Source organism: Zingiber officinale, chromosome 6A, assembly GCF_018446385.1.
Source record: "Zingiber officinale cultivar Zhangliang chromosome 6A, Zo_v1.1, whole genome shotgun sequence".
Lineage (NCBI taxonomy): Eukaryota > Viridiplantae > Streptophyta > Magnoliopsida > Zingiberales > Zingiberaceae > Zingiber > Zingiber officinale.
Genome location: NC_055997.1, coordinates 22,797,240 through 22,808,826, shown reverse-complemented (window position 1 = coordinate 22,808,826; position 11,587 = coordinate 22,797,240). Strand labels below are relative to the sequence as shown.

At 37.4% G+C, this 11,587-nt stretch overlaps 1 protein-coding gene across 1 annotated transcript; it reads left to right on the top strand.

Annotated features, from left to right (window-relative positions):
* Nucleotides 1–9,051: 9,051 nt before the first annotated feature.
* On the top strand, nucleotides 9,052–11,171 carry LOC121996113 (60S ribosomal protein L8-like). Its single transcript, XM_042549946.1, has 2 exons — nucleotides 9,052–9,555; nucleotides 10,643–11,171. Exons 1-2 carry the CDS (start codon nucleotides 9,116–9,118, stop codon nucleotides 10,983–10,985), a joined length of 783 nt encoding a protein of 260 aa, XP_042405880.1. The 5' UTR covers nucleotides 9,052–9,115; the 3' UTR covers nucleotides 10,986–11,171.
* The last annotated feature ends 416 nt before the right edge of the window (nucleotides 11,172–11,587 follow it).

The following is an 11,587-nucleotide window of genomic DNA, read 5'->3' as shown; positions in this document are numbered from 1 at the left end:
TGCATGACATCATTTTTGCATTCATGCTTTATTATGAAAAACATAAAAATACCATTTCATGTCATACATATATCATGTAGTTCTAGCGAATTTTCTTTTGAAAATTATTTATTTTGATGTATGTCATAACTCATCATGCATCACTTTTTAATTCCGTGCAATTAAGGACAAATGACATTTATTAACAAGTAACATCCTTGGTGGATGTTCAAAATTCTTAAAATGCCTAGATAGAAATGCATGATCCCTAGTTTAGGGCAAAACCAAACTTTACATCTCACAAAGATTTATAAGATGACTTGTATATATTTTAGTGCACATTAGATACAAGTGAGATGTTAGAACGATAAATGAAACTTAAGATGTTGATTTAGTGCATCTAGTTGAATTTTAGGTTCATCAAAACACATAATTATGTGTTTTCCAATCATTGGAAAAGTTAATGTACAAGTCATATGCATTGAGCCCAAAGAACATGATTGGATATTTATTTTGAAAATGATTTCAAATAACTTTGGAAAACCTTGGTGAAGACTATCTTTTGATAGTAATCATCATTGAAAAGTTAGACACAAACTTGAAGAAAACACTAAAATTTTTACAAGTTTTCAAGTTTGTGTCAATCTTTGAAAATAGGAAGTATTTTCATAGAAAACTATTTTTCCTTGATAATGTATACCCTAAGTAATGTCTACACGAATTTTCACGATTTTTAGAATTTTGTAGAAATTTTGGGGAGTTTCTGAAAATCATTGAAATTGAATTTCAAATTTTTAGGCCTTCAATTGATCACCCGATCGATTAAAGTGCCTCAATCGACCGGGCGATCGATTGAGAGGGGTCTTCTCACGAGCAGAAACTCACTGGATCGATCCACCGATCGATCCACACTACTTCAATCGATCCATTGATCGATTGAAGTGATGATTTTGGCTGGGAAAGCCTGTTTTCAGTATTTTAGACCATGTTGAGTCTAGGTAACTATTCCTAACCCCTCAAAACATATTTGTTTACATTTAGGGAGAGTTTTCATGATGAAAACAAGATTAGATTGGCTAAGAAAGACTAAGTAGAAGTTTAGGTTGAGGTTTGATTTCATTATTAAATTTTTGAACCTCAAAACTTCTAAATTTTAGGTTTTCTAAAGATTTAGGGATTCCAAGTCATTGTTGGTGCAATGACAGAAGTTACGTGTATGTCTTTAGGGGGAGTTACTCTTTAAGGACATATAATTTATTTTCCTACACCATTGAAGGTGGTTAAACCTTCGTCTAAAAAGACAATGCTCAAGGTTGACCATTGAAGAACAATGGAGAGTGGATATCTTCATTGTGTGTGTGTGTGTGGGGGGGGGGGGGGGGTATGGATGCTCTAGGATGGGCATCATAACGTCGAGTAATGCTCCAGGGTGAGCATTTAATATAGTGAAGGGTATGAGACCTTCATTGTTAAATTGGTTAATGCTCAAGGGTGAGCATTGGAGATAATGAAGGGTATGAGACCTTCATTATCGTATTGAACACAACAATTGAAGTTGTGAACAACGGTGAGTAACTCTTCAGGGGGAGAGTTCTTTTTGATGTCTGTCAATAGGGGGAGAATGTAGGGTTTAAGTTAGACCTTCATTACTTAAAGAAGGAGTTTGCCCTCTGGGAAAGGGGGAGAATGAAGGAAACCCTTATTCATGCCTTGGCATGAAGGAAGTTGAGGATATGAGATTAGCCTAACTTAAAGGTATTGTCAAACATCAAAAAGGGGGAGATTGTTGGTGCAATATTCCCTAGGTCAAGGTTGACCTGGTTGACTAAGCTTGAGAAGGCTCAAGCTTGAGTCTTGATATTTGGATTTTGATGTTTGACAATACATAGAGACTGATAATACATGGAGATTACAAGTGCAATCGTTCATTTGGGGAGATTGGTGGTACAATTCTCCTCTGGTCAAGGTTGGCCAGGTAGATGTGAAGAAGAGTCAAGACTAACTGGATACTTGACTGAGAAGTCCTGGTGAGTGAAGCCAGATAGTTGGAAAATCCTGGTGAGTGAAGCTAGGTGAAAGACTTAGTGAGTGAATCTAGGCAGAGGAGAAGTCCTGGTGAGTGAAGCCAAGCAGTTGGGAAATCCTGGTGAGTGAAGCCAGGTGAAAGACCAAGTGAGTGAAGCTAGGTAGTATGAAAATTCTAGTGAGTGAAGTTAGGTGAAAGTCCTGGTGAGTGAAGCCAGGCAAATGGGAAACCCTAGTGAGTGAAGGTAGGTGAAAGTCCTGGTGAGTGAAACTAGGCAGATAGGAAGTCCTAGTGAGTGAAGCTAGGCAGAAGGTGAAAGTCCTTGTGAGTGAAGCCAGGCAAATGGGAAGTCCTAGTAATTGAAGCTAGGCAGAAGGAAAGTCATGGTGAGTGAAGTCGGGCACGTGGAAATCCAGGTGGGTCAAGGTTGACCGGACACCTGGTATTGAGAAGTCCAAGTAGGTCAAAGGGTTGACTGAATACTTCACACGAGGAGAAAAGTCCAAGTGGATTAAAGGGATTGACCGAATACTTGGTGAGGAAGTCCTAGCAGGTCGAGGGTGACCGGATGCTAGGCATGATGTCCCAACAAGTCATAGTTGATCAGATGTTGGTTTTAGGGACTTTGGACGTGATTTGACAAGTCATGAGTGAGTCCAATCGATCAATCGATCGATTGACTCATGCCCAATCGATCAGTTGATCGATTGGGTGAGTCCTGTGATAAAAACTCTTCCCAATCGATCGGTGGATCGATTGGGGAAGAATCAGCGTCGCATAGAATGCCTCCCAATCGATCGGGTGATCGATTGGAGCACTGGAAATCACACGATAGCCTCGAATCTATCGGTTGATCAATTTGGGCAATTTTCAGAGAGCACAGAGGCACTCTGGATCGATCGACCGATCGATCCAAAGCCTCCCCAATTGATTGGGAGCAATCCAATCGATTGGGATTCGATCGTAGACACAGATTATATCTGTTGGCAAGTGTTCTTCTTCGAACGGCTTACACGACTACAATTGCGATTCTTCTCCGATCTTCACGGCAACTTCTCCGAGCTCTCACCACCAGTTCTTGAAGGTTCTTGGAGGTAAGTGCTTGTGCACGTCCAAGTTAAGAGACGATTTACGACAAGAAGAAGAAGCTAGGGTTAGGATTTCAAGTGTAAATCTTGTAAAATTACAATTATATTTGCTTCCTTTTCTTTCTTCTTGTACTGAGAGTGTTGTAGGGCTTCTCCGCCTTCGATAGTGTTAGAGTGTATACTAAAAGCCTAACTTTTGTAAACATTTATTTTTGAAATAAAAGAATCACATTGGTCAAATGTCTATATTTATTTGTTAGATATAGTTGTTCAATTAATTTATAAAGTAGATAACATGGTGTGTGGTGTTACACACAGAAGATCATGTTATCAGTTTTTTATAAATTATAAACAGTTGCTCACGACTAAGATGAAAAGAAACAAACCATTGGAATAGTCGTAGTGTAATTATGTATTAGTTTATCTTGACTAATAAATTACACTAGTACACTCTAAGTGTATTGAGTAGGATCATTTAAGGCAAGTTCTTTTTATACTGACTTAATAAAAGAACGAGTCCTTAGTTATTATGGAAGTGTGTGCTCTTAATCCTAATATAATAACAAGCATATATATTTAGTATTTATTTCTTTGACTTATCAAAGGGTGAGATTTAGTTCGATAAATCAATAGGCTCGATAAGTTGGGAAATGATATTACTTATAGTATGTGTTGTTGATTATAGAAAGAAACTGTGTCCTAGTTATCTAGGTTGAGAATGTCCCCAAGAGGAGCTCATAAGGATTGTCATGTTAAACCCTGTAGGTGGACTTAGTCCGACATGAAAATGAAGTTGAGTGGTATTACTCTCGGAGATAGATATTAATTAAGTGAGTTGTCAGTAACTTACTTAATCAGTGGACATTCGTTATCTTAAACACAGGGAGACTAACACACTCATAATAAGAAAGAGCCCATAATGTAATTTGGGATTGGTGCGGTAGTGCAATAATAACTCTCTAGTGGAATGAGTTATTATCGATAAACTTGAGTTGTGTGTTCGGGCCGAACACGGGATACTCAAGCTCATCGGAAGGCCAAAACCAATTTCTCCTCTAGGTCCCTGTTGTAGCCTCATTAAACCCTCAAGTCCATCCAAAGAAAGACCCATCTTGGTGTCCAAGAAGGGGGTCGGTCCATTGCTTGGTGACCAAGCAATGGCCGGCCACATATCCTCTTAAAGGGCCAACCCTTTGCTTGGTGCCCAAGCATGTAGGGGCCGACCACAATAATTCAAACAAGGAGGGGTGTTTTGAATTTTTAAAATCTTTTCTTTGTAGAAAACTATAAGTTTTAAAAGAGAGATTTTAAATTTAAAATCTTTCTTTATTTGAATTAGGACACATGTTTTAAAAGAAAGTTTAAAAGTTTTAATATTTCCTTTTTAAACCATCCTCATGTTTAAGAAAAAAAAGGAAGAGAAGTTTTTTTAATTTTTAAAACTTTTCTTTTTTAACTCCTACTTTGGGAAATTAGAAAAGAGCTTGTAAAATTTTATAAGGGCTTATAAAATTTTATAAAAAAAATATTTTTCCTTTTTCCTTGATGAGGTGGTCGACCACCTTGCTTGGTGCCCAAGCAAGGGGCCGGCCAATCAAAATTAAAACCAATCCATGATTTGGTGATTGATTCAATCAAGAGAAAAGAAAAGGAAAAAATAAAAGGGAAAAGAAAAAACAAGAGGAAGATTTTAACTTTTGTAAAAAGTCTTTCCTTATTTGCCATAGGCAAGTAATATAAAAGAAGGGGTGAGGAGACCTCATGAGATAACAATTCTTATTCTCTTGGTGGAGTCTCTTTAGGTGGTCGACCCTCCCTCTCCCCTCTTCTTTTCCCTTTTGCTCTCTTCCTTGGTGGTGGTGATGGCCGGATTTTAGAGGAAGAGGTAGAAAGCTTTTGGGTGGTGTTCTTCTTGGAGGATCGTCGCCCACACGACGTCTAAGGTGAGGCGAGGAATATGGCAGAAGATCTTGAGGTCATTAGCATACAAAGAGAAGGTATAATTAGCAATTATTTTCCGCATCATGCTAGTTATTTCTCTTTGTAGGAATTCCAAACACAAGAGGCATTAGATCTAGTTTTTCAAATTTATTTTTCGAGTTTGTGTTTTCTTTATTTTTCGAATTTGTGATTCGATTGTTCTTTTTGGTTAACCTAGAGTTATTTAAGAAAATTAAATATTAGCTTTCCTTAAAAGGTTTTGTCTAGGCGGTGGTGGATGCTCCCATACCCAAGAAGGCCATGTGCCTCGCCATGCAGTCCTGGAAGTCAATTTTAAAAATTAATATTTAATGGAATAAATAACATAGGTGGATTTAGATCAATAGTGTTAAGTTCTGCTTGCAATCCAAATCTAAACCATCACGAACATATAAGTTAAATTTAGAATCAATGATGTTAAGTTCCGTCTGCGATTCCTAATTTAACTTCTAAAGAACACAATAGGTTATTTAGGAAAGGTTCGATACTTGTACAAAATTTTTGTACAGTGGAACCGGTACGACCTTCCTAGGACTAACTAACAGATAGTTACCATAAAGGAATGTTTTCATAGTTGAGAGTGTGTGTCGTGTGTGGATCCTTGGATTAGTCACCTCTTCTTGAGGTGGATACTAAGTAAATCCTTTGTGTTAGCGTTGTATTTTTATTTCTTGTATTTTTCGTTGCCTATCATCACCAAGAAGCAAGATGATAAGCGCACGACAAGCTATTTACCCCCCCCCCCCCCCCCTTCTAGCACATTTTGACCCTAACAATACAGATTTCATTAAATACATACAAGACACAATATATAAAAACGAGTCTATAGAACATATCATTGCACAATAAAATGTTCAAATATATAGTCCATACATCATATTACATCACAACTACTTTTTACATCCTAGATCTAAAGATCCACTCAATCGCAAAGGAATAACAAACAAGAGACAAGAAATAAATTATCCTACAATCCAAAATATGAGATAAAGAAGAGAGGAATGCTTATCAATTCGATGTCAGTCTTCTTGCTTGCAATCCTTGCTTCGGAGGTAGACGGATCAGTGAAGATAGATAATTTAGGGTTCCCCCAAGGGGGCAGAACCCTTCTCTAAGGAATGGAGCAGCCAAAGATGAGTGAAAATGAGAGAAAATCCTCTTTTATAGTACTAGGCATGGCCCCTGTCTAGACCATGTCACGACCGTGCCTTTTGGTATGGCTAAAGTATGAAAGGGCTCTAGAAAGGAGGCATGACTATGTGACTTCTCATGACCTTTCTATGAATAAGCTCTGGATGAGAGACACGACCGTGTGATTTCACACAACCGTGTCTTATGAACCTAGGAAAAAAACTTAGCCCTAGCATGGCCATGTCTCATGGAAGCATCTTTTATATCATCTAATGTGGTTATTTCTAGTTGAAGTCTGAAGCAAAATTATAGATCTTGAAGTTATCTACATTTTAGTATCTGGAACAACCCAAAACTCCAACTAAGAAAAAAGTTATGGTTATTTTACTTTTAGTCTACAATATAGAAAATTCCACACGGCCGTGTATGAAAAAAGACATATGCACAGTCCGAATACTTTGGAGGCTCTAGACTCCATTTTAGCTTAGTTTACCATCAAATTTCTTCTATACAAATATACACGTGTCAAGGAACATGGCCAAAGTGTATTCCTTGATTAAAACTCTAATTTGAAAGTCTTTTGAAAGCCTTTTCCTTCATGTATGTTTCATGTATTTATCTAGCCCGTGTTGAGTCTTTTTTTCCTCTCTATTATTGATTCTGAATTGTGTCCTGTTAATAAAAAAAAGTAAAGAGTGGATGTTCGAACAAATAAAATGGAAGTATGATATAATAATGAAATATGATGCAACAAATATAGATTATATTCATAAAATATAAGTAGATGTACGTTAAAAAATGCTAGAAATATATATAACCTACGGACATCACAACCCAAAATACGCATGCTAGATCCACAGATCATAATGAGCTACAACTCCCAGAATAATTGTTAACTTTCCACTACGACCGGAATATTATCTTGCTCATGCTGTTGGACAATTTTTCCACCCTCAGTTCATGTAATCTAGGCTACCTAACATACCTGGAAAACCTCGTTGCTCACCAATCTAGAGTAGCCTAACAGCATCGTGAGTGTTTGGAGATCGTAGTTAATGTCCTCTAAAAACTTCAATAACAGCACAACAAAATCGTTTCATATTTTCAATGATAGTCGATCCTCCTATTTTAATGTACTCATTAGTAGCTTATATTGGTACGTCGTACACCAATATCCGAAATGCAGCTACTATTTTTTGTAAGCCTAACAAACCAAGTCTTCCGAATCCATCTCTTCTTTGGATAAAATAGTTGTCATGATTACTAATAGCATAATAGATACGCATAAATAAATTTTGCCTCACTCAAAATCTTCTTTGAAATATTGTATCATTATACAATGCATTTTTGATAAAATATTCATTGAATAGATTACAATCAACAGCTTCACGATTATGATTGATCACATTATGACCAAGAATTGAGCCTCGATGTTTGCTTTGGTTGTTTTCTTCATTAAGATAATTCAAGATAATTTGATTGTTAATAGAAATCATTTTAGTGATCAGTTATTGCCTTACACCAAATATTTCCTCATAGTTATCATCATTAGAGCTTGAAGATGATAAATTTGATAAACCTTCATTATTGTTATCTGTTTTCTGAGATAATTGAATGAATGAGGTATATGTTGCTTATGAGGTATGTATTTATAATGTGTGTTATATCTACACTTTTTTTTATTTTGTACATATGACGTGATTTAACAATGAACACATTTGGATAAAATTGCACAAATAATGTGACACAACAATGACAACATCGAGGCAAGTTAGGCAAGTGATGTGACCTAGCATTGAATACACATTTTTTTTGTGGAGATGACATGAACTAACAATGAACACATTTGAATAAAATTACACAAATAATGTGACACAATAATGTCAACATCAGGGCAACTTGGGTAGGTGATGTGACTTGGTACTATATATATATTTTTTAATGTGCAGATGATAATGTGACCTAATAATGAAAATATTTAGAAAAATTCATAGAAATATTTTCAGCCACTCTGGAAGGCGTACAAAAAAGAAATATTTCCTCTAATGCTTATTGGAGGTCGACATCTTGTCGATGAAAACTAAACTCACTCGGGTTTGAAAAAGAAAAGTCCCCGACTAGGATAATTTTGGATAATAAAAATAATGAAAATCCGGACACTATTCTCACACCATCTTGGGTGCTGGAGTTTGATGGAATAATTTGGTATTACTTTTACACCATATTTGATATATTGGTGTATTGATTGGAGTTGCTGTAAAGTTTAATGACTTGCATTGTCTCTTGATTAGTAGGGTTAGAGCTTTAAATGAATTTTTTTAGTTTTTAATGTCACATAAAAATATAAATCCAATCTCTCCACAATAAAAAAATATTTCTATAATTTTCTCATGGACTCTACATTATCAAATTTTTATACATTATTTATTATTAATTTTGAGATGAAAAATAAATTTAAATTTTCACGCTCATAAACTATAAACCTTAAATCGTAGAGTTTTTTTCCTTAACTTTTTTTATTTTATAACCCTTTTTAAAAACCTCTCAAAGATGCCTTTAAGAGATCAGCTTATCTAACATATAACATTGGCCCCTGTGATACAAAGAAAGGTCACGTGCTTTGCTTACCTCATGCTGTCTGTCTTCGCCGTTTTCTTCTGCTTTGCGATGGGGGCCGATTTAGACTGATGGCCCAATAAGAGGCCTAAAATCTACATCGTCGGGGCCGGAAAATCCAACGGTCCCTGGAGAGACATCATTTAGCATCGAGGCCGTTTAAATTAGGGCGACCCACATCGCAGCAGCAAGCTGTGGGGGCCTCTTGTCGCAGTTAGAGATATATTTCGCTTCCCGTGGATTCGCCAACCCTAGTCTTCTCCATTTCGCTCTTCGCCGCCTCTGCAGCGTCGAGATGGGACGAGTGATCCGGGCGCAGAGGAAGGGAGCAGGGTCGGTTTTTAAGTCCCACACGCACCACCGCAAGGGGCCGGCTAGGTTCCGGAGCCTCGACTACGGAGAGCGCAATGGGTACCTCAAGGGCGTCGTCAACGAAATCATCCACGACCCCGGCCGTGGCGCGCCCCTCGCCCGCGTCACCTTCCGGCACCCTTTCCGCTTCAAGCTCCAGAAGGAGCTCTTCATCGCCGCCGAGGGCATGTACACCGGTCAGTTCGTCTACTGCGGCCGCAAGGCTACTCTCATGGTTGGTAACGTACTCCCTCTCCGTTCCATCCCTGAGGGTGCCGTCGTTTGCAACGTCGAGCACCACGTTGGCGACCGCGGTGTTCTGGCCCGCGCTTCTGGTGACTATGCCATCGTGATCAGCCACAACCCTGATAATGGTACAAGCAGGTTGTCTCTTGCCCCTTGTTGCCCCTCTTCTCAGGATTACTTGTTTTGGATTGTACTTTTAGATCTGAAATTGAGATAATAAAACTGAATTTATACTGATCTTTGTCACACGATCAAGTTCTTATGTATTAGTTTCGTGGACACTCTACTACTAGATTATTTTGAGTAGATTATTGAGGAGTTTCACTCAACAATCAATTGTGAGATTATAGTAGAGACTGCTATGACATCAGAATAGAGGAATTTAGTGTTTAGCCAACGAGTGTGAACTGGAACAATTGGTATATATCAGACAATTTAAAACATTTTAGTAGATAAAATTACATTCCGTTTTCTCATGAAATGAAGCTCATCACTTGAATCTGGTGTTCTCACCGCAACTTATTGCCTAATCATGATTTTTCAGATATATAAATTAAATGTACTGACCGAATGGTGAGGCTTTTGTGTTGATATTCATTGGTCTCTGTCATAATCTTTTGCCGAAAATATTGTCTTGGGTGCATTGCAAAAAGCTTCCTGGTAGCTAGAGAATAGGTGAAACTAGTCTGAAGACAAAAGGCTAGCCGTTGCAGGTTCTCAGTTAAACTTAATACTTCATTTTATAATCTATATTTTCACAAGCTGTTAATATGGTGTAGATTTTAATCACACATGCAGAGAACTAGTAGTATTTGAATTTACACAAACGTTTTAATATTTGTAGTGATAAGATGCTCAGAATTTGAATCTCTGACATAAAATTTCCAGAAATGTGATAAATAGGTGCATTACTCTTCTTTGTTTATCTATTACTCAGTATTGCAAGTATAGTGATCATATTTTGCCCTTATTACATTATGGGATTAACATCATTTGAACAATAATGTCCACTTAAGTTCATATGAGATGTTTGATAAATGTTCTGTCAACAATGGCCATTTAAGTTGTTTTTACGCTTTTTCTTATTTTTTTTTTAATGCTGCTTCATTAGATCCTCTCCCATTGCTACTTTCTTTGAGCATTTGAAAGTGTTGGCATCTTTGCAACTTTCAGTAGAATTCTTTATATCTTCATACCAATAGCATTTGGCCTCACCCAAGTACAGGATCAAGCTTCCATCGGGTGCCAAGAAGATTGTACCTAGCAACTGTCGTGCCATGATTGGGCAGGTTGCTGGTGGTGGTAGAACTGAGAAGCCTCTCCTCAAGGCTGGCAACGCATACCACAAGTTTAGAGTGAAGAGAAACTGCTGGCCGAAGGTCCGTGGTGTGGCCATGAACCCCGTGGAGCATCCTCATGGAGGAGGTAACCACCAGCACATCGGTCATGCCTCCACCGTTCGCCGTGATGCACCACCTGGACAGAAGGTTGGTCTTATTGCTGCAAGGAGAACAGGTCGGCTCAGGGGACAGGCTGCGGCCACTGCTTCCAAGGCAGACAAGGTCTAGATTGTACGTGCGAAGGACTCATGCTTGTTATTTTAGTTTCAAAAGAGATTTCATTTCTCATTCCAGAGGTCTGCTCGTCTTATTAATCTTATGTTGGATCAGTTTAGATATCGAGACAACTTCTATTTATTTTGTCTGCTACTTTTGTTTTGCATTTAATGAAAGGTGAGATTATAATTTTAGGTATCTATGAATTTTGCTCGGCGAGGTTACTGATTTCTATCTAATTGTTTGTTTTATCCATTTTTCTATTCATTTCTCTAAGTTTAAGGAATTTTGCATGTATTAGTTAATTTTGGAAGTCCAGAGGAGGAAGACAAAAATGAAATTAAGTTTTTTAGTTGGCAATTTATCAAACCATGCATTCAAGTTTAATAGATACTCAATATTTTTAAGTAAAAGTGAAAATTTTGTTTTCTTCTGCTTAGATCTTTAAATCTCTAAATCTAGAAATCTTATACTGTTACTAAGTCGTAATAACAAGTGTAATAATTAGATGAAGATAAAATAACACAAAACCAATCTCGATGCCGAAAATATGATGGTCCGTCGACAAATAAAATATAGAAAAGCGTCAACAAATCTCTTCAAACTATCTAGAA

What these genes read in the sequence shown, in the direction of transcription:
- LOC121996113 (XM_042549946.1), top strand. Translation starts at nt 9,116, where the DNA reads ATGGGACGAGTGATCCGGGCGCAGAGGAAGGGAGCAGGGTCGGTTTTT. An exon ending in CCTGATAATGGTACAAGCAG is followed by an intron (nt 9,556 to 10,642) that starts GTTGTCTCTTGC and finishes ACCCAAGTACAG; the next exon opens with GATCAAGCTTCCATCGGGTG.